Raw genomic sequence first — 24,053 nt, 5'->3', positions numbered from 1 at the left:
TTTCACTTGTTGGTGTGTTAGAATTTGAAAACTGGAATTTGTGATTGGAGTGGTATTTCTCTGGCAAATAAGAAAACCTGAACAAGAACCTGTGAGATATTAAGACTAACACTGTGCTATATCTTGCTATGTCTCTTTTCATGGGTTACTATAACATAGAGCTCTTTTTCCCCCTACTTTATGCTGGCTTGGCAAGTTTTGGTTTGTTGTTTACCATTTTTATGTTACAAATTCATATTTCCTCAAAGCTGATTGCAAGTTCTTCTTTGAGTGATTGCTCATGTGTACTCCACAATATGTGTGCGTGCTCGCCACATGCACCGGTGCCGGAAGTTTTTCCCCTAGCAGTACCTGTAGGGGGGAGTGCCCCCCCCCGCGACCCCTGGAGCGGCACCTGCCTGTCGCAGTATAAGGGGGGCTGCGCTCCCCCCACCCTCAGTTCCTTCTTGCCGCCAGTGAAGGTGCATCGGAACTGCTCAGCTCCAGCTTTGCTGCAGCTCATTCCCAGAACTCTTCGTTTGTTCAGTATTACCTGTAGTCGGTTAGGTAATTCAGTTAGTTTAGTCAGTCATTGAGCCCGGGCCGGGGCATGTCAAGGAGCGACCCACACGCAGATTGTCTGTGCTGCTTGGGAGAAACCCATGTCAGCGAAAGGTGCAAGGTGCAAGTCTTTCAAGCTCTGGACTGAAAAAGAAAGGGACATTAGGCTCCGGGCCATCCTGATGGAGCTGGCGCTGGAGCAGGCCTCTCCGGATGTCCAGGTGCCATCTACGTCCAAAGCCCTCCAGGCAGCCAGAGGCATCATGTCCATGCCTGTGTTGGAGCTCCGCCGATGTCATGCTCCAGAGGCAAGCCGCCGCTGGGATCACCGCAGTCACCACCGGCCCGGTACTGGTCTCGATCGAGGGAATGTTCCTGACACCACTCGCTGCCCAGCGACTGTTCAGGGCTCAGTCCATGTAGATTGCCCTTGATGCCTGCAAGACTGTCCGGATGGGTGCCATCCGACCATGACTCCTGGCACCGCTCATCTTCGTGAAGCGAATATCGAGGGGATGTGATGGACATCGCCAACGGTCCTAGTCTTGCAGGAGATACTGCAGTCGGTTGCAGCATGATTGTCGACGCCATTCCTGCTTGGACTCCCATTCCAAGTCTCCGCCAAGGCACCGTAGCCCCGATTGCCGAAGTGGGTACACCTGTCGAGGCTGTTCGCGGAGCAGATACTACCATCGGTGCGGTCCCGTGGCCGACGTAGATCCCGGCACCGCTGATACTCCCAGTCCAGAGGCAGCAGCGGATTATACGCCAGCCTGGCCTCCCCTCACCGCCGCCCGTGTATAGGCCAAGCTAGCTAGCCCGAACAGCTGGCCCCGCCGGTGCCTCAGCAAGCGTAATGGCACCAAACGTCGTGGCCGGCCCAGTGGTACCAGTGGGCACCGTGGCCTCTGGTGCAGCCCCTGGTGGGGGCTCACTCGGTGGCTGGGGCCTCGGGAGCACCGTTGGCATCCATCTTTAGACTGCCAGAAAAAAGGCTCACTCGGTACCGTGCCTGTAGTCTGACTAGGTGATGGATCCTCCAGTGCCAGACGACACCCAAAGCACCGCACCGGCCTGGCCCCATCTGGAGGAGCTGATTGTGGCCCCGCCCCCCTCTGTCCCGCAGGAGGACTACCGGGCCCACCAAGACCTCCTAAAAAGGGTGGCAGCAAGCCTCCGTCTCCAGGCTGAGGAGATGGAAGAACCCTCAGACTCCCTGTTCAATGATCTGTCCCCTTCAGCACTTGGCAGGGTGGCCTTCCCACTTCATGAAGGGGTGCCAAGAATTTCAAATGCCCTGTGGCAAACACCTGCCTCGTTGGCTCCCATCTCTAAAAAGGCGGAGCTCAAGTACTTTGTACCCCTGAAGGGACATGAGTATCTGTATACCCACCCAGTGCCCAACTCCTTGGTGGGCGAGTCGGTCAACCACAGGGAGCAGCAGGGGAAACCAGCCCCGACCCCCAAGAACAAAGACTCTCAGAGGCTGGATGCTTTTGGGAGAAAAGTTTATTTGTCGTCAAGCTTTCAGCTACGAGTAGCAAACTGTCAGGCTCTCCTGGATTCCTATGAGTTTAACCTCTGGGAATCCCTCCCCAAGTTTGAGGACTCCCTCCAGGAGCATGATAAGGAGTTTAAGGTGTTCATGGAGGAAGGGGCGGCAGCCGCAAGGGCATCCCTGCAGGCCGCTTCGGATGCAGCGGACACGGCCGCACGGTCCATGGCCTCAGCTGTGTCCATGAGACGGGCATCATGGCTTCTGCTCTCTGGGCTCTCCAGCGATGCACAGTTGTCTATGCAGGATCTCCCTTTCGATGGGAAGGCTCTGTTTGCTGAGGAAACAGACGCAAGGCTGCATGGCATGAAAGACTCCCGCACGACCCTCCAGACCTTGGGCCTCTGTGTCCCTCCTCAGGCAAAACCCAAGTTCAAGCTGTAGCAGGCTCCCGCCCAGGCTGCCCTCCCAAAGTAAGAGGCTGCCAACAGAAAGCAGCGGTACTATAGAAAGCACCCGCAACAGCAATACTGGCCTGCCCCCGAGCCTGGGTCTTCTAAGGTCAATCAGATGGGCAAAAGGCATTTTTGACGGTACGCTCGGGGGTACCCCGCCAGTTCTCATCAGGGACCTACCCCCAATAAAGCTTCCTTTCTCCAATCGGTTGTGTTCTTTCCTCCTGGAATGGTCGCGGCTCACCTCGGACCGATGGGTCCTCAACCCCATCTCCCTAGGTTACACCGTTCAGTTTACCTCCTCCCCACCCAACCGCCCTCTGCCCCATCCCTCCTGGGGGACCCCTCTCACAAGGCTCTGCTCGAGCGGGAGGTGGGGCAGCTCCTGGATCTGGGAGCTATAGAGGCAGTGCCCAAGGAGTTTCTGGGCAAGGGGTATTACTCCCAGTATTTCCTTATCCCGAAGGCCAAAGGGGGGCTCAGGCCCATCATGGACCTGCGAGGCCTGAACCACTGCATGGTTTCCCTGGCCTCCATCATCCCCTCCCTGGATCCCAGGGACTGGTACGCTGCCCTCGATCTACAGGATGCATCCACATCCACATATTCGAGGGGCACAGACACTTTCTCCGTTTCATGGTGAGCCCAGATTCACTACCAATTCACAGTCCTCCCGTTTGGTCTGTCCACTACCCTCAGGGTCTTTACAAAGTGTATGGCGGTGGTAGTGCCCTACCTCAGACGCCAGGGGGTCCAGATATTCCCGTATCTGGATGACTGGCTCGTCAAAGGCACTTCCCGGTTGTGGGGGGGGGAATCATGTGGTGCTCCTCCTGTCCACATGTACTGCCCTGGGCCTGTTGATAAACAACGCAAAGTCCACGTTAGTCCCAGTCTAACGCATAGAGTTTATCGGGGCGCTACTGGACGCAATGTTGGCCAGGGCCCCTCTCCCACCAGACAGGTTCGAGACCCTGAAAGCGCTCATTGACTTGGTTACAAGGTTCCTGGTGATGACAGCCAGGGCTTGCCTGCAATTGCTGGATCACATGTCTGCGTGCACATATGTGGTCCGTGATGCCAGACTCAGAATGAGGCCCCTCCAGCTCTGGCTGGCCTCGCAGTTATCCCAGGCCATGGACAGAATGGACAAAGTCCTCACTGTGCCGAACTCGGTGATCACCTCCCTGCGATGGTGGTCCGCCCCAAACAACATGCTCCAAGGGGTCCCGTTCAGGTATAGGGACGCTTCAGACTTGGGTTGGGGGGCTCATGTGGGGAACTTTCAGACCCAAGACCTGCGGTCTCTACAAGACCTACCCCTTCATATAAATGTCAAGGAACTCAGGGTGGTGTAACTGGCGTGTATGGCCTTCCGCTTGCACCTGGAGGGCAAGGTAGTCAGGGTCCTCACGGACAACATGGCCTCGATGTTCTATATCAACAGGCAAGGCGGGGCCCAATCCTCTACCCTCTCCCATGAAGCCCTCAGTCTGTGGGACTTCTGTATAGCCCATGACATCTAGCTAAAAGCCTTCCACCTGTCGGGCATGTGGAATGTGAGGGCGGATCGCATGAGTAGGGATTTTTCCTCTCAGCACGAGTGGTCTCTACACCCGGAAGTGGCTCACCAGCTCTTCCGAAGGTGGGGTACTCCCCAGGTGGACTTATTTGCGACCCAGCAGAACTGACGATAATGCTGGTTCTGCTCCAGGGGTGGGGCCTAGGGAGGGGCACTATCTCCGATGCCTTTACCCTGTCCTGGTCAGGCCAGCTCCTCTGTGCCTTTTCCCCGTTCCCTCTGATCAGCAGGGCCCTGGAGAAGATAAAGACTGACAAATCCAGGGTCCTCCTCGTTGCCCCGGCGTGGCCCAGGCAGCACTGGTACAGGACCCTCTCTGGGCTGGCGGTAGCTCCGCCATGGCAGGACGTTTTTCTGCCAGTCCTCTGTCCCAAGCCTCACGCGACTAGTGAGGAACGCCGTCTCCACACGCTCGACGTGAAGTGAGCTCTGGCTTTCTACCTCGAGTGGACCAAACTGTTCAGAAAGTCTTGGCTACTGTTCGTCACCTTGGCTGAGTGTGCGAAAGGTCAGCCGATTTCCACTCAGCGGCTTTCTAAGGGGATCACTTTGTGCATCCGTTCCTGTTATGAGCTGGCCCCGCCACCCATTGTGAGGGCACACTTGACTCAAGCGCAGGCCTCGTTGGCTGCCTTCGTGGCCCATGTCCCCATCCAGGACATTTGTAGGGCTGCCACGTGGTCTTCGGTTCACATGTTCACCTTGCACTATGCAATCATCTCCCAGGCCAGGGATGATGCTGGGTTCAGCAGAGCGGTACTCTGTCCCAAGAACTCGTGAGCTGCTACCCACCTCCAACAAATATAGCTTGGAATCACCTATTGTGGAATACACATGAGCAATCACTCGAAGAAGAAAAGACAGTTACCTTTTCCATAACTGGTGTTCTTCGAGATGTGTTGCTCATGTCTATTCCACATCCCACCCTCCTTCCCCTCTGTCAAAGTTGTCTGGCAAGAAGGAACTGAGGGTGGGCAGGCACTGCTCCAGGGGTCGTGCGGGGGCGCTCTCACCTACGGGTACTGCTAGGGGAAAAACTTCCGGCACCAGCACACGTGGCGAGCACGCACACATATTGTGGAAAAGACATGAGCAACGCATCTCGAATTTTTTAAGACAAAATCTCCTTCGCTTCTAAGGCAAATTTCGGTTGCCCCAGCAAGAGTATAGTTAAAAATATGCTAGAGAAAATGTAATATGGCGCACCCTCAAGGGAATTGGTTTTTTAATATTTAAGTTAAAACTATTTGTGTTGCAAAATATATAAAAGCATAAATACAAGGGCGCTGTGAGTGGGAAACAAGGGGAAGATGCTGCCAAACAAACTTCAAGGGTCTTTCTCAACTAAACAAGAAAAAAGAAAAATCAAATTTAAGGACAATGGGCTTGATTCTGCATGGCACTGAGCACTCTGGCCCTGATCCTAGGGTGACCAGATGTCCTAATTTTATAGGGACAGTCCCGGTATTTGGGGCTTTTTCTTATATAGGCACCTATTACCCCCCACCCCCTGTCCCGATTTACCACATTTGCCATCTGGTCACCCTACCTGATCCAGACACACAGTTATGCATGTGCTTAACTTTAAGCATGTGCTTCAGTTAGTTGCAAGCCAATAAGACAGTGCTTCTCTATCAGGATCTGATCCTGCACCCATTGAAATCACTGCAAGTATTTCGATTCAGAGGCGGTGGAAGCTTGCTTTGAATGGGGATTGGGTGGGTGGAGATGCATAGTGAAACCTAAATGTATGAAGCACCAAACTAAGCATGGGAAGCGGGGAGAGTCAGGGAGAGCGGGAAGAAGTCAGATGTCTATGTAAGTCAGGGTGGATGTCCCTGCTTGTAGAGTGGGGGAAGTCCTGTGTGTTAAGGCTAGGAAGGGGAGCAGGGTAGGTGCTCTGCAGGGGGAGTTGGGGTGTTAGGAATAGTAAGGGGAGTGTGAGGTTATGCTCTGCATGAGAAAATGTAATATGGGGCACCCTCAAGGGAATTGGGGGGAGCTGAGGCTCCTAGGCCTGATCTTGAATGCTGCTACAGCCACTCCAGCCCCTCTGAGTCTCACTCCCGCCCTGCCTGAGTGCATGAAACAACTTGCTTATGAATGAAACGTGGGGGCCAGGGTGGAAACGTAGCTCAGACCCCACAGTATTTCCATTTTGGTGGGTGTTAGCTGCCGCTGCCCCTGGGAGTTGGATTGGGCCCTCAATAGGGTCTTAAAATAGGAGTGATCCTAAGCATTGTTTACCATTTCCATGACTGTATTGAGAAATTAAACCTGCTGATATGAGAAATGAAAATCGCTTAACTGAACAATTAAAAGAGGATCCCCATAGTTACAATACCTGCATGTGATGGATGTGTTAGGCACGATGATGCCAGGGGAAAAACAGAATCCTAAGCACATAAAATGTGTTTGTTTTACTTCAGCACTATCTTACTGGTTGTACTGGAAGGACTTCTCCTAAATGTATGACCACTTCCTCATTTTTGGGCTAGTGGAAAACAAAGAAGCATGTGCTTTTGTATATGCGTGCACTCTACACTAATGCATCTAACTGGACATTTTTATTAGAAAAATGTGCATCTCTTGTTCACCAGACTGCAGTCTATTGTTACTAGAAACAAGATTATTTAACCTAAACCCTAAAGTTGATAAATGTTTCATAACAATAGGACACTACCTTGTTTGCAACAGATATTAGCTCTGGCTGACCAACAGATGCAAATGAATGATTGGCTGTCTGATACTGCTGTCTAATTGGATCAGTTTGTTGACATTAACTGAATAATAATAATGTGCTGTAAAGTAGGCAAGAGCAGAGAAAGTCCTTGTTCTGAAATGAAAAATTGGATAATAGTTATCCATTTTGTTCTGATGTATCTATTTTTTGGCAGAAAAAAAAATCATGAAGGCAAAGGAAAGAGAATGACCTTGCCAGGCACTTCCTATGATCATTTCAATCCCGATGGGGTTGATTACTGCATTTTTTTTTTTTTTTTTACTGTGTATGAGACTGAGAAACTAAATAGGTTGGCACGGTCTTATATTAGTCTTTTTAGACATAAATGAATGTTGAATTTTCTCTGACTCCTTTAAGACCTTTTTTTGGAGTATTTATACTTTTATTTAGGCTAGAAGAAAATGTAATTTTTAAATTGTCAAATGTTGTTCCAGGGCCTCTGATTCAAGAGAGCACTTAAGGATGTGCTGAACTCCTATTACTTAGTACATACTTAAAGGCTTCAGTTGAATCAGGGTTTAAGGAAGGGAGGTCGGAGTGGGAGAATTCCCACAGCTCTCTTTAGGCAATTCCTGTTTGAGAGTCATACTTCAGTATAATTGCCTGCAACATCATCATAATCGTTGCAAATAGATCTTCTCAATTCTCTTTTTTGTTGCTTCTGTGCAAAGTAGTAAAAGGATCAGAAAATGGTTAACCAGTCTGATCTTTTCATTGGATTTCCAATGGTATTTAAATTATATGCACAAAACCTACTTATTAGCAAAATAATGCCAGCTGACGGAATTTACATGACATAAAGAAACCACAAAAAGCAATTTTGGATTCTTATGGATGTTGGTTTTAATAAGTCATGGAGGTTCCAATCGCTTTTTGCCCATTATATCAACTGTTTAAAAAACAAAACAAAAGCTTTATGGTCACTAAAGGAAAACCAACAGTTTAAAGGACACACTGACAATGTATTTTTCAAAATGTTAAAATATCAGTATGATAATCCATTGGAAACTTTATGCTGAAATCTTGTTCTTTACCAAAACACTTTCCCTCTATTGCATTCATACACTGTTTTGCTATTGAAAGTTTGCTCAGATTGGTATTGAGCTGTTAGCATTTATTTACTTTTTTAAGGAGCACTGAAAAATTTGTTTTGGAAAGAACACAAAAGAACTACACAGTCTTTGCAGATATATGTAAGGAAAAACAGCAAAAAGGTAGGTCAAATTTTGGGGCTACCAACTTTGTCAGTGTCCCTTTTAAAATGTATTGGTGTATTGCTATGTACAGTGATTTGGCTAATGAGTTCCAATCTGTGTGAGAACATCACCTACCTAAACTGTTTGTAATCTTCATTGATCAGTTAGTCCAAACCGTTTCATAAATGGTGAATACATATGTGAATTGTGAGAAATACTTTCAAAAGTTCTACTTTTAGTTTACATCTAGTAAACTAGATGGTAGCTTTTAAGGTACAACATATGATGACATTTATAGTGAGTTGTAATGATGTGTATATTTTAAAGTTATCTGTTATATACTTTTAAAACATACACACTGTAGTCAAAGTGAAAATTATACTTCCCATGTTGTAATTCATACAAATGTGTAAAGAGCAAGAGTGTACAGTATTTTTGTTACATATGTGAATTGTGAGAAATACTTTCAAAAGTTATGGATGAGCGCACTTGTGATAGAATGAGAGTGAATGTTAGTATTTCTAGAGGTATGCTCTCACCATTTTCTTTACACAATTTGATTTAGGATTTTCTCCGTCTGCTTTAACTAACTAATGAGTCAGTCTCCTGAAATCACACCTAAGTTTATTATCAGCATGTAATTTATTCCGTTGATTGCTGCAAAGTAGCCATTTAAAAGGATCAGTGATATAGATCTCCAGTAAAGTTTGATAGGATGACCCAACATGTGATTTCTGGGCATTAAAATGTAAATTACACTAATATTCCAAGACTTGACTTTTAGAACTAGAAAGAAGCTTAAAATTGACACATCCTTTGACTTGTATTAAGACTCAGTGTAGTAAACTAGATGGTAGCTTTTAAGGTACAACATATGATGACATTTATAGTGAGTTGTAATGATGTGTATATTTTAAAGTTATCTGTTATATACTTTTAAAACATACACACTGTAGTCAAAGTGAAAATTATACTTCCCATGTTGTAATTCATACAAATGTGTAAAGAGCAAGAGTGTACAGTATTTTTGTTGTCAGGAATTGGGAAAAACCAGTGTCATACTGAAATGTAATTATGAGTAGGTTACGAATGGTCATCCCTAATGAATGAACGTGGATATTGGTTTTCATTGTTCAGTTTCTTCTTATATTTATATGATGCTATTGGAAGGTCTGCAGAACAACCATGATAGAGATAATAAAAATCTGTGTGCTTTTGTAGTTGTCAATATAGCTGTAGAAACAAGTATCCATGATTAAACCCCTAACAGTATGTTATAAATATTGGTCAACATTTTCAAATTTGGGGTATAAATTGAGCTGGTATAAATTGTCTTCACTCCATTGGAATGAAGGCAGTTTACACTAGCTGAAGCTCTTCCCTCTGTTTATTGAAGTTTGACTCCTAAATCTGCATATAGGCATCTAAATACATGGATGTTCAGGCTAAACTTTTATTTAGGTGCCTAAATATGGATTTAGGAGCCAAATTTCAGTCATCCAGGTTTGACATTTTGGCTATAATTTATTTCAGTTGGATAATACATTGAGAAGTGTTAAAGAATTAAGAGGTGTGGCTATTTACCCTTCACTGGGAATTACTCAGGTAAATGACATATTTAACCAATGGTGTTGTATTATTATATTTTTCATCGGTATGAAATGAAAATTGTTTAGGCCCTGATCCTGCACACAGTATGTATTTGCTTAACTTTAAGCATCTATAGGGTCCCATTGGTTTCAGTGGAATTACTCACATGGTTAGATATAAACATATACATAAGTGTGTGATCAGGGTCTTAATGTGATGTTCAGTTCATGCCAGTTTGAGGTTAAATTCCTTTTTATGTGACCTTTATGAGGCAAAGTCAGAATCAGCTTCTTCTTTTTTTTTTTTTTTTTTAGTTTGGTAGTTTCAGCGTGAGTGCATCACAGCTACTCCATAATATTTTCAGCCATTTGTAAGTAACTAAAATGGTGGTCAGGAGTTTCCAAGACATAAAGATTATCATTTGATTGATTAACCTTTGGATTATATGGAATATTTTCTACTATATTGAACTATTTGTACAGTGGAAATAAATCAATTAGAAAGCATGAAAAGCCTCAGAGTGGTATAAAATCTCTTTATATAATTGCACACAGTGAGATACTGTATTTGCCCTTACTGTTCATGAATGATAGGTAGCATCCAGATCTTGAGCTGAGGGTGGGGAAAAGGGGTGGTACTGTCCCAAGGTTCACCTACTTTGGATGCCAAAAGGAGATGCCATTCACAAGAGACTGTGCAGATGTTCAAAATTTGATCTTGCATGTTCTCCTGGGCTCTCCAGGTGCGATTCCCTCTGTGGGGTAAAGGAAAACCTGGTCTGGGATTGCGTTAAGGCATATGCACAATAGACACATGCCTTGGACATTGGCTGCCAGAGGCATGTGGTGAAGTCACACTCCTAAACTTTAATTTAAAAAAAGTATTTCCAGTCTTCCTAGGTTATGAAGAAAGGGCTGAAACATGTCATCTCGGTGTAACTGGTGCTGTGTTGTCTGCCTGAGCCTGAGGGAGCCTGGAGCAGAGGGAGGAGCAGCAGTCACGGGACAAGGCCACCTGGCTTTTTAGTTCCTACCAGAGCTGCTGGTTGAGATGTAGGCGTGGGTGCCTTGTTGTGCTCAGCTCCTTTCCTCTGGACTTTTGATTTCACGGGTCAGAAGGGTGGAGCAAGATGTGGTGGAATCACCCAAGCACCATTTGTGGCACCAAATTGAAATGTTACTCACAGTAGACTATGGAAATCTTCATAATATGATTGTCCTTTTTTAAATGCTGTAATCAATAGTGTAATAGTTAACAGTGTGGACATTTAAGTCCTCATGATTGAGCTTCTGAGCTAAAACCCATTTGAGATGAATGGGGCAGTTCACTTCTCCTGGAATTGTTGTTTCAGGCTTTCTACAAACTCAGATAGACATCTCTGCAGCAGTTATGCTTAGTTCATATGTTTAAGGATTTCTTAACATCTGTAAGCACTGGAGACTTTTATTTTTTGTTTTTAAATGAAAGTGTAGTTTCTAAAGAACAAGATGGCAGCCTCAAAAAAAGTATGAAGACTCTGTGGTGTGGACTTGGTCCAACTTGAGCACTGGTGACATCACTCATAAAGTCGGTTTCAAGCAAATGAGTATGCCTCTAATCCCATAAATGTGCAGTCATAATACAATATCCCTCTGTGTCTACATTTATGTAAATGGTTTATACCGCTTTTTATGCTTCCACGTTATGGGAAAGGTCATTAGGAAAGGATTTCTTACTGCATTTCTCTCATTTTCTTCTGGAGGTGGCGCCGAAGCTCCATGTGCCGGTTCCTCATTTCTTGACAAGAATTCTACAGAAGCCGGTAAATTTTTTGTAGAGGTTCTTCCTCTAAAATTGGGTGATATGTTTTGAAAATAGCCACAACATTTTGTTTACAGTGGTCAAGGGAAGATTTTTATGAGCTGTGCATGGGATGGCAGAGCAGGAGGTTGATTTGGTGTTTTGAAAAAAGAATTGAGGTACAGTTGTGTGTGCATGAATAGGCTGAATAGATCAAAAGGACTGGTGCATAATTTTATACAATCATGACTGAAGCATAAGTGTGTTTATACTTACAGTCATGATTACATAAAATGATTCTGCTAGTGGAAAAAATATGAAAGGAATGGAGAGACACTCCTGGGCACTGTGTGTCACATGTACTTGTATATCTCAATCTTAGCTCCCATTTTCTCTTTTTTGTAGCTTTTTTTGTGTTGATGTGTGTGAATATATAGATATTATACACACACACACACACAAGGTGATAGGGGCTGCCATGTTTTTCTACACAGTTTCTGCATTATGAGTATCTCCTGTTGCTTTGTAAATTGCTTGGAATGTCTTGGTGGTGAAAGGCAATGTAGTCAGAATGAATTCAAAAACATCAACAAAGTATTTTATATCAAGTTTTTCGCTTCCGGTTGCAGCCTGGAGTTTTGTGTGTTTTTCTTGTTATATTTTCCCAACTGTCTGGAATACTGACATAATTTCTAGTTTCATCGACTGAGTCACTGAATGTTACTGAGACACACCTAACTACTTAATATAAAATAGTGTTTTTCCCCCTTCGGATGGGATTAGATGACACCACTCCCTTTCTATTGTGAAACATCTCTATAGTTGGTAATATTTAACAGTATTTAAGACATCTGATTATTGTTGTTCTCCCTTTCTGCACTGTAAGATTCATGCAACACTCTTCTTTTGTAACCAACAGGCAAATTTTCAAAGTATTCTAAGAATCATCACTCATTTAGACAGATGAAGTCTGCATGGAGCCTGATTCAGAGCTCACTGAAGTCAATGAGAATATTTCATTTGATCTACTGACTTCAGTGGGCTTTGGTTCAGACCCATAGTCACTTGCTGATGTGGTCAAATTTTATAGAAGGACCTGTAGGTTGCGATATCTTACTAAAGAGCTGTGTATTGCTCTTTATTTTTATTACTATATGTGATCATTTCCTGCCTCTCTGTTATTTTGTTGCTCACTAACAATTACTATAGGGCCACAGTAGTTAGAGATAAGAAAGGTTCCTATATTGTCATCTTTGCCACCCCCAGCTGAGGTCAGGCTAACATCCCCAACATAAAGGTCATATCTTGAATTATTTTTTTCCCATGAGTTGAGCACTCTGTTCTACTGGAGATATGTACTGGGATTGCTAAATAGGGTGCAGTCTGCTGCATATTTAATACTACCTAAGTTGCTTATATTATTTGTTGAAAACTGTAACAGATTCTTGGAAAATGATAATATAGTGATGGCTGTTGAATTGCGAGTGGAGCAGATCATTTGATTTCAAACCATGATGGGTGGCCTGCTCTCTGAATTGTTGAAAAGCTTAACTTGAGAAGACCAAAAAACTGGAATGTTTTACAGGTATACAACTTGTTCTGGAATCTTACGACCATTTTATAGGTGGGCACATTGCTTGGGAACTTCTTTGTATCAGCAAGTCCATATTACTTTGTCCCCCTGTCTGTGACTGGCTGTGTTGCAGAATTAAATGAGGGTGGGGGGAGAGAGAATGCCGGGAAATGTGTGTGTTTTTGTAAATAAAGAGATGTGAATATTGTGGTAAAAGGAAGTTTTTCATTTTTTTAAAAAAAGAACAGGAGTACTTGTGGCACCTTAGAGACTAACAAATTTATTATTGCATAAGATACAACCGCATTTGCTCCAATCCCTCAGACAGAGACAAACACCTACAAGATCTCTATCAAGCATTCTTAAAACTACAATATCCACCTGCTGAACTGAAAAAACAGATTGATAGAGCCAGAAGAGTACCCAGAAGTCACCTACTATAGGACAGGCCCAACAAAGAAAATAACAGAACGTCACTAGCTGTCACCTTCAGCCCCCAACTAAAACCTCTCCAGCGCATCATCAAAGATCTACAACCTATCCTGAAAAATGATCCTTCACTCTCACAGATCTTGGGAGACAAACCAGTCGTTGCTTACAGACACCCCCCCCCCAACCTGAAGCAAATACTCTCCAGCAACCACACACATCACAACAAAAACCTATCCTTGCAACAAAGCCCGATGCCGACTCTGTCCACATATTTATTCAAGTGACACCATCATAGGACCTAGTCGCATTAGCCATGCCATCAGGGGCTCGTTCACCTGCACATCTACCAATGTGATATATGCCATCATGTGCCAGCAATGCCCCTCTGCCATGTACATTGGCCAAACTGGACAGTCTCTACACAAAAGAATAAAGGGACACAAATCTGACATCAGGAATCATAACATTCAAAAACCAGTAGGAGAACACTTCAACCTCTCTGGCCACTCAGTAAAAGACTTAAGGGTGGCAATTTTGCAACAGAAAAGCTTCAAAAACAGACTCCAATGAGAAACTGCTGAGCTTGAATTAGTATGCAAACTAAATACCATTAACTTGGGTTTGAATAGAGCCTGGGAGTGGCTGGTCATTACACATTTTGAATCTATTTCCCCATGTTAAGTATCCTCACACCTTCTTGTCTAAATGGGCCATCTTGATTATCACTACAAAAGTTTTTTTCTCCTGCTGATAATAGCTTATCTTAATTAATTAGCCTCTTACAGTTTGTATGGCAACTTCCACCTTCTCTGTATGTGTGTATATATATCTTCTTACTATATGTTCCATTCTATGCATCCAGTGAAGTGGGCTGTAGCCCACAAAAGCTTCTGCTCTAATAAATTAGTTAGTCTCTAAGGTGCCACAAGTACTCCTGTTCTTTTTGTGGATACAGACTAACACGGCTGCGACTCTGAAACCTGTCAATTTTTTAAAGTTGTTTTGTAGATTAGTTTATATTTGAGGGATAAATTCTCTTTCTGACTTCAGGTTTAGATCTGTATTTAGCTTTTAAATAGGTAATAATAAGAAGACTGTATTAATTTAAAAATCTTTATCGTTGTGTTATAATATTTTCCAATCAAATCAAGTTAAATGAAAACCACATATTTTTGTAAAATTATAATTTTCATAGCACCATTCTAAGTAGTATATGTAGGTGAAAGAATGTTTTAGTCACATAGGGTGGGATCCACTAAGGTACTTGAGTGTCTAAACCCCAGACTTAGGTGCCAAAATCCCAGTTTTGGCTCCATTGCGATCCACCAAACACCTGCCGTACACTGTAAGCAGCTGTGTTTCTGCTCCTGGGTATGTGTGCTGCTACTTCACTCTAGGCATCTGAATGCCTGTCTCCCACCTAAGCCCCACAGTGATTCACAAATCAGGAGAAGATAGGTGTTCAACCACCTGTAGCCTCTGTGGGGTCTGGTTCAGTAGGTATGCTCAAAGGACACCTATTAGTTCAGGTTCCATTTGTAGTGGTACCCACCTTATAACTTTTAGCCCACTGATTAGAGCACTCACCTGGGATGTGGGAGACCCAGGTTCAATTCCCCGTTCTCTGCCAGACGGGGACAAAGAATTTGAACAGGAGTCCCTCGCCTCTTAGGAGGGTGCTCTAACCACTGAGCTATGGGGTATTCTGATGTGGGGCTCCCTCAGCCTCTCTCCTTTTGAAGCTGTTCCAGTGTGGATAAATAATGAAAGAGGGATTGGAGCTGGGGGACTGGACATGGAATTGGGCCTTAACCACTGGGCTACAGAGTCATTCCTACTCTCTCTCTGGCCCAGTGACTAAGTATTTATCCACAGTGAGACAGTCATTGAACCAGAGAGAGAGTGGGATAGCCCAGTGGTTAGGGTACCCTCCTGAGAGGTGGGAGACTCCTGTAAAAATTCTTTCTCCCTCTTTGGCAGAGAGGAGGAAATTGAATCTGGGTCTTCCACCTCCAAGGTGAGTGCTCTAACCACTGGGCTAAAAGCCTCTGGTTATCTTAGGCAGCTCCCTGCCTAGCTTGCTGGCTTTCGTGAATCATATTTTTTTGGCACCTCTCTCTCCCCATTCATTGTGCAGGGAGCCGAGGTGCCTAACTTGGCTTTGTGGATCCCAGAATTGTTCCTGGATTTTCTAGGTGTGTAAAAGTTAGACACTGTGGATGGTCAGCACTACAACTCATAAGCCCCTTCGTCAATCCCACCCATAGATTTTGAGTGAAAATTCTGGTTAAATTATAGATATAGGTATGCAACCAAGAGGAGGAAAACATGCTTAAAGAAACAGACCATCCAATTAGAAGTTTGTGTCATAGGATTAATGGAATTACACAGATATAACTGACAGCAGAATCTGTTCCAATTACTAAAAATGTCTGTGGCATTCTGTTATCCTTTTGTGTCTTTGTGGTGTTTATCCAGTGTATCATAGATATTTTCCTCTTACTAGCACAACTTTCAGGTTAACAGCAGTCAGTTAAAACATTCTTTGGGTGAATGAAAACGTGAAAATATCTGGATTTGAAAACCATTGGAATTCACCTGTGTGTGTGGTTGGTTGTGTGGGTTGTTTTTTTTTAATGCACCATTCATGGATTTTACTACAGTCTGAATAATTACCTCCTTTCCGGAAAAGTGTATAGAGGTGTTTAGAATTAAAGGTGAAGCGCTGGCAGTTACAGGTCAAATCGGGACAGCATGCTGCTCAAAAAACAGTTCCCAACGTGGCTAGTTAGTTACAACATAGTTACATTATCATTCTGGTTACACAGTATAGTTATGCTAGGATTATAGTCTCCATTGATTATGGTGTGAAGGGTTAGTTTTTCCTCCAACATGTGTACTGCTTATAGATCTGTGTAGCAGTACCAAAGGATTAAATGGGATAAAATTGTTTTTTGAACTGTGTGGTAATTTAATGAAGACTGCAAAGTAACTAGTAAAGATGAGTGCTTTTGTAAATTTTATGTTATGCAAAAGTCTGACAAATCACAACGGATTTAAAAAAACATATCAGAATATGCAGAACATGCAGAATAGTTTGCCAATATTTTTGCTATAGTGTTGCATTGTAGTTTTGTTCTTTGTGCTGTGGAGTAAATTGACAAGTGAATTGTTTGGTGATAATGTTTCAAAGTTGAGGTGTGATAGAGCTAAACCCTAGCCTCAAGTGTAAATCGATTGGCTTCAATGGGACCAGGATTTGGCCTCTAATATAGGAAAGACACTGAAACTGCTAACTTCAGATTTTAGTTTGAGTTGAAAATATGCAGATACTATTCTGTGTCTCTGATTACATTAAATAACATTATTTGGAACTTCTTATATTTTAAGTTTAACAGAGATGCCTTTTAGAAATTGACTATATTTAAAAGATGGCATACAGATCCCAGATCATTAACACACTATAGATTGAGGCTCCAAATTAAAAAATGCTTCCATTTGTAAATGTTGACTCTGTTTCTCCTTCAAAAGTGGATTGTAAGATTAATACCAAAAGCAGGAAAGGGAGCTGCTGCCTTTATGTTGTGGTAGTTGCCTTCCATAGCAGTGGAAGGCAGTAGCAGTGAAAACTCTGAAACCTTGGAGCCCAAATGCAAGACTTTGCAGATAAATGGAGCAGGAACCCATTTAAAAATACATTTTAAAACCAGTTTATGCCTAGACTTGTTTATCTAATCTGCTAATGATTGGGGAAGTCCGTTTTTTTTAATCTCTTTAAAAAGAGAATAGAAGTGTATTTCAGATCATCTTTAACCACTTGATAGCGGTACAAAAATCCTTTGTTTTAAACCAGTTACACTGTCATGTTAGCAATGAACATCTGAAGTAAGCAATGAACAGCTTCTAAAGTTTTTTTAGAGATTCCAGTCACACTAGTGACGTTCACTTAGTTGTTTGATTGCTTAACAGGATGATTTTACATAGTGCAGCTACAGCAAAAATGTATGTTCAAAACTGGGAACTAGGTTACCCAAGCTTTAATATCGTCTGGAACAGGACATGTTAAGGGACTTGATGCATTTAATGTAGTATGCAAGTACAATATACATGTTGTTCTGAAGCACTTATTGGGCAGATGAAATTGGCTTAGAATCATCTCAAAAAATTAAATGGATCTGAAATCCACATCCTCTAGTAAGGCGTGTGCATATTAGTATTAAAGGGTGGGGTGGAAATGGAGATTGATTTTAAGAAGATTTTTAAGTTTATTTGAAGGACCTAAGGTTATTATCATGGTGAGCTTTCTAAGATGTGATAGACCAAACACGTGCAAACATAATGAACACTTAGAAATGGATTATCTTCTTGACTAAAGGCAAGCAATGTTGTAAAATTCTCACACAGATTTGCTATTTTTGCTATTATTCAGCATTTAGTCAAGTTTAGAGCTGGGAGCGTGTTTACAATTTTGCTTCAAGTTTTGCTTAAAGATATAGTGAAAACTTCGTACCCTTTTTTCGGTGTGAAAATCCTACTCTTGCATTTTTCACCCCAAGGTGGTGATGCTCCTGATCCTTACACATTTGTGTTGCCCCGACCTATCTTCTGTTGAAGTTCCTGATGGACCTATGATGTCTTCTGTCATCCATTGATCAGACCAATTCCATGGCTATGTGTAGTCTACATGCACGAACAAACCAATAAACTGGAGCAGTTTTTTAACCATGACAGTTCTTCTTTGCACTTAAAAAATACTGTGAAAATGGCGGAAAAAATTCAGAAATGTTGTGTTCATGAGGCTGACCTAAACATGAACTGACCTTTTTGACATTTAAAATGTACGTGTTCATATTGTTTATTTTTTAGAAACAGTTAATGACAAACATGAGCCCTGTCCTGCAAAGACTTACACACAAGCTTACCTTTACATTCTTTGAGTAGTCCTATTGACTTGATTGCAACTACTCAGAGTATAAGGTAAGCACACATGTAAGCCTTTGTAAGAGAAGTGCTCTAATGTTGGTCTTTCAGTGAATAATGAGACTCTCATCAGGGTGGATTAATTTAAGTCAAAATGATTTAAATCAGCAAGCAGGAAAGCTTGATTTTAATTGCTGATTTTAATCTTGTTTTGCATTTTTATGCTTTTTAGTTATTTTCCTAAAGAAAGGTTGATTCTCATTGGTTGGTAACTATTAAAACATGTTCATTTGCAACTAAATCTAGTCTTTACACTAAGTCTGCAACTTCTTTTTGCTAATTAGGAGGATACACTATATCTGTACACATTTATTTAAGCAGTTATATAGCTTAATTTATATTCAGATTCTTAATGTTTGCACGTACTTTAGAAAATGCTGAATAATGCATTTCTTATTTACTAGATAATTAATGTTTTACTTGTGATTTGTATCAAGCTCTATTTGGATGGTAATTAAAATGCCTAGGACACAATTTTTAATCAGTTACATAAAACTACCTTTAATGTGCTAGATGGATAAGAGTTTATCAAAAATTATCAAAACATGCTTTGCACTTAAAACTAAAGGATTTATTAAACAAAGGAAATATTATCTGTAGTTAGTGAACTGTACTGATTGTTTTTATTTACCATGTCTTTTAAGATTTTAGAACTAGTAGATCTCGTTCTCTCACGCCTAGTTTTTATTCATAGATTGGAAAAGGAAAACAAGCTTTCCTGCCTTTTCAGCTCCCTGTCAGTTTCTAAACTTTGAATGAATTAGTGTTGGACTGAACTAGGTAAATAAATTAAAATGAAGAAAATATTCTCTCTACACCTGCAAAAGAGGATACCACTGTCAAAAGCTGGTTTGGCACATCAGCAAATTCTGGTGCCAAGTGCTTAGTAGTAACTTCCATCAGTTCAGTGGTTTGACTTTCTTTAAAAGTTGGCAACAAATGTGCTGCTTAATTTAAAGTGATTTTAACATATATTACACAGTGTAGGCCTTAACATAGGTTGTTATAATTTAAAAATAAAACTGTATTTAAAATTAAAAAAATATGATTAATTTTTATACACCCTAAACACCCCATTCAGAGTTTCTAGTTAATTATGTTTCTATAGTGCAATTTATCTAAGAAAACTAATTTTGTTTTTGTGCTCCTCATCTTACTTAGTTTCTAAACTAGCATCTCTGACAGACGGAAGTCTACTTGCCTGTCATACTAGCTGTCAGGGACTCAACTGTCATTCAATCCCATGATCCTCCTGTTATAAGTCTTTCGGTTTAACCACATGAGATCCTTATAGAATCAGAGAAATGTAGGACTGGAAGAGACCTGAATAGGTCATCTAGTCCAGTCCCCTGCACTCAAGGCCGGACTCAAGGCAGGCATGTCTACTCCTAACAATGATTTGGTTGAATTCAGGTATATTAACATGACTCTTCTTGTTTATTCCCGTCAGCTTGTACCGCCTTTTAAACCTCAAGTGACATCTGAGACAGACACCAGATATTTTGATGAAGAATTTACAGCTCAGACAATTACAATAACTCCACCTGAAAAATGTAAGTAAGCCTGAAAAGCGCTGTATAACTACATTTGAGAAGATAGATTATCATTGTGTACATATACTGTAAAGACTGATATGAAATAAGTTATTCTGTTCTAATGGGCAAAGTGTTCTCACACCTTTTAGTGGAACTTAATGTGGAACCATCTAAGAACAGTTCTGTATGGCACAAGACTCTTTACAGTAAGCGTAGTGAGGTTACATATTTTAGCCCATGAGATTTCTGAACAACCTCATAATTCCATAAATTATTTAATGAGGCAAATGCCAATTTCTAAACATCTTGTTTGTTTGCTAATAAAGGCCCCAATTCAGCAAAGTACTTAAGCACATGCTAGATTTCAAGCATATATATGTATACTCCCATTGACTCCAATGAGACTATTCAGATGTTTAAAGATAGTAGGCACATACTTAAATACCTTTCTGCAACAGGGTCAGAAAAGAGCACACATTGCCACAGAGAACAGATATCTCCTGTCTAGACAGCCTGATTTTTTTGTTTTAGATGAAATTCACTCCAGTGCAGAGGCCTCATGCTAGGCTCCACGCACAAGAGCCCTTAATGCCATTATTAATTTAAGTGGTGCATTGCACCTTGTGCAGACCCTCTGCACTTGGGCAAGTTTTACTCTTAATACACATTGCATTTACCCAGTTTATCTACATATCTATAAATCAATATTTGATCATTCTAACTTGTATTTAATAAAAAAAAGTTGTCACATGGGAAACAATATTCCAAACTCCAGTGGACAATATTTTAAATAGATTTCCTCTCTAAAGAGGTATTGGTTTTTATTACGTTTTGCATAACAAAAAAGTATGTATAGAATTATAGCATATGAAGGCAGCACACGCTATACTTAAGGTTGAGTTTTAAGTTTGCCCTCTCTTTTTTTTGGTGGCTTATAACTTTCTCAAACACATTCCTTTTTTAATCAGATTTTCTGGCTTGGTGTGCCATTCTAGAAGTGGTTTTTTTTTTTTTTTTTTTTTAGAAGTAAACTTGAACAGAGCCATTTTAGCTGTTTTTGAGTTCTGCATATTTTTTAAAATAAAATAACACCCCCATCTTCTCCATGTATTTGAATGAGAATTTTTATATATGCATAACTTTAAAAAACTGATCAGATTTTGTTTGAATTTAGATCAGTTTAGAGAAAATGGGTTGAGTATTTTGAAGTGATGAACTTTACACTTGAGGAGAAATTGACTATTTTTTGTCAGGGTAAAGCAGGAATGGTAAAGAAAGTTTGGGCATTATGAAGTGCTTCAGCTTTGAATCTAATTCTGGGCTGATCATCAGTCAATTTCATGAATGTTTTAAGTTAAATGGCCTAGAGTTTGAGACAGTTCCAAGTTTAAGATTATCCCAGTTTTAAGACTGTACATAGTTTGAGAGAGCCCTGCATTTTAAACTGCTTTAGTTTTAACTCATATGAAATCAATTGAATTGGATATAGTGTACTTAGATTTTTCAGAAAGCCTTTGACAGGGTCCCTCATCAAAGGCTCTTAAGCAAGGTAAGTTGTCATGGGATAACAGGGAAGGTCGTCTCATGGATTGGTAACTGGTTAAAAGATAGGAAACAAAGGGTAGAAACAAATGGTCAGTTTTCAGAATGGAGAGAGGTAAATCGTGGTGTCTCCCAGGGGTCTGTACTGGGCCCAGTCCTATTCAATATATTTATAAATGATCTGGAAAAAGGGGTAAACAGTGAGGTGGCAAAATTTGTAGATGATACAAAATTGCTCAAGGTAGTTAAGTCTCAGGCAGACTGTGAAGAGCTACAAAAGGATCTTTCAAAACTGGGTGACTGGGCAACAAAATGGCAGATTCTGAAATTCAGTGTTGATAAATGCAAAGTAATGCACATTGGAAAACTTAATCCCAACTATACATATAAAATTGTAGGGTCTAAATTGGTTACCACCACTCAAGAAAGAGAACTTGGAATCATTGTGGATAGTTCTCTGAAAACATCCACTCAATGTGCAGCATCAGTCAAAAAAGCAAACAGAATGTTGGGAATCGTTAAGAAAGGGATAGATAATAAGACCGAAAATATCATATTGCCTCTATATAAATCCATGGTATGCCCACATCTTGAATACTACGTGCAGATTTGGTCACCCCATCTCAAAAAAAGATATTATAATAAGAAAAGGTTCAGAAAAGGGCAACAAAAATTATTAGGGGTGTAGAACGGCTGCCATATGAGGAGAGATTAATAAGATTGGGACTTTTCAGCTTGGAAAAGAGACGACTAAAGGATATGATAGAGATCTATAAAACCGTGACTGGTGTGGAGAAAGTAAGAAAGAAAGTGTTATTTACTCCTCATAACACAAGTACTAGGGGTCACCAAACGAAATTAACATGCAGCAGGTTTAAAACAAAAGGAAGTGTATTTTCCACACAACGCACAATCTGTGGAACTCTTTGCCAGAGGATGTTGTGAAGGCCAAGACTATAACAGGGTTCAAAAAAGAACTAGGTAAGTTCATGGAGGATAGGTCCATCAATGGCTATTAGCCAAGATGGACAGGGATGGTGTCCATAGCCTCTGTTTGCCAGAAGTTGGGAATGGGTGACAGGAGATCACTTGATAATTGCCTGTTCTGTTCATTCCCTCTGAGGCCCCTGGCATTGGCCACTGTCGGAAGACAGGATACTGGTCTAGATGGACATTTGGTCTGACTTAATGTGGCCATCCTTATGAGTGATCCTCCCCTAGCTGGTTAAATCAGCTTTAGGGATAGATTACATCTTGGTGTGGCATGAAGTGACTGCCCTGAACTAAAGAATCTGAGCCTGTACTTTAAAACTACAGTAACTCCTCACTTAAAGTCATCCCAGTTAATGTTGTTTTGTTGTTATGTTGCTGATCAATTAAGGAACATGCTCATTTAAAGTTGTGCAGCGCTCCCTTATAACATTGTTTGGCAGCCGCCTGCTTTGTCCACTGCTTGCAGAAAGAGCAGCCCTTGGAGCTAGGTGGTGGGGGCTTGGAACCAGGATGGACCAGCAGCCCCCCATCGATTCCCTGTGCGGCAGGTGCCCAGCAAGCTATCAATTGCCAGCAGTTCTGCTGTCCCTCTCCCCACTGCCCTGTGCAGCCTCCTGCCAATATCAGGGTGTCCCCTCCCCCTGCTCCTGTACCTTATCTCCAGAAAGTGGGGGGGAAGACATGACAGGGCTCAGGACAGGGAGCTTGCTGGCAGCAGCTGCTGTCTCAACTTGCTGATCTGCTTAAAAAGACAATGTACTTAGAGTGCGGTCAGCATACTTAAAGGGGCAATGCATGTCTCTCTCTGCCATGCTGTCTCCCCTCCCTCCATTCCTGCTACCTTGTAGAGTGTGAGGCTACATTAACAACAATGTGTTAACCCTGGAGGACTCAGCCGAGTGCTAGGTCAATATTTAGCAGTGAGGCATTCCCTGGGAAATATCCCACCCTCTGACTTTACCACCTCAACCAAGCTTCACAATCATCATTGCTGTGTACAGTATTAAATTGTTTGTTTAAAACTTACACTGTGTATATCTGTGTACATACATATATATAAAATACAATGTTTTTCAGTAACATAACTACAACGTTAAGCAAGAAGTTACTGTACAACTGTTAGTTTAAGAACCACTTTTCTTCACATTTGGCCTATTTTGTGGATCTCATTGAAATTTAAAAATCAGACTGATTATTTTAAATACATCTAACTTCTATGTTAAGTATGGTGATATAAAAAAAGTATATATTGTGCTAGTTTAAACTTAAATGTAAAAGGAGACCATATTTGAAAGCATAAGCACAATGGGGCAGAATTGAGTATTGATTGTTACTTCCACATGTACTCACTTTTGAGAACTTGATTACTCCAAGTTGTATTAATTTTAGATTCTTTGCCTGGAATATATGGAGACATAAGTATGTCATTGAGGAGAACAGTTTCAATTGGAGTCTCTAAAGATAGGGTTTTTTAATGTATATAATTTAAGAATTTAGTGTGCATTCCAGGAAATATTGCAAAGCTAAATGTAACTGTTTTCCATTTTTTTAAAAAAAAATACTATGTGCAACTTGTATGCAGTGGTCACTCTTTAAACATTTTTTCCATTTTGAGATT

At 41.7% G+C, this 24,053-nt stretch overlaps 1 protein-coding gene across 10 annotated transcripts in view; it reads left to right on the top strand.

Moving 5' to 3' along the window:
• The window catches only part of AKT3 (AKT serine/threonine kinase 3), a 258,802-nt gene that overhangs the window by 230,783 nt on the left and 3,966 nt on the right, over positions 1–24,053 (top strand). For 9 of the 10 annotated variants that reach the window (XM_073338268.1, XM_073338267.1, XM_073338266.1 and 6 more), the window contains 2 exons: positions 11,343–11,402; positions 19,816–19,918. In XM_073338268.1, the coding sequence (XP_073194369.1) occupies positions 11,343–11,402; positions 19,816–19,918 (163 nt within the window). The remainder of the gene's footprint in view (positions 1–11,342; positions 11,403–19,815; positions 19,919–24,053) is intronic. The other variant, XM_073338263.1, reaches the window with a different exon arrangement.

This window comes from Lepidochelys kempii, chromosome 3, assembly GCF_965140265.1.
Source record: "Lepidochelys kempii isolate rLepKem1 chromosome 3, rLepKem1.hap2, whole genome shotgun sequence".
Lineage (NCBI taxonomy): Eukaryota > Metazoa > Chordata > Testudines > Cheloniidae > Lepidochelys > Lepidochelys kempii.
Note: the sequence above shows the minus strand (reverse complement) of the source record. Positions and strands in the feature narration are given on the sequence as shown.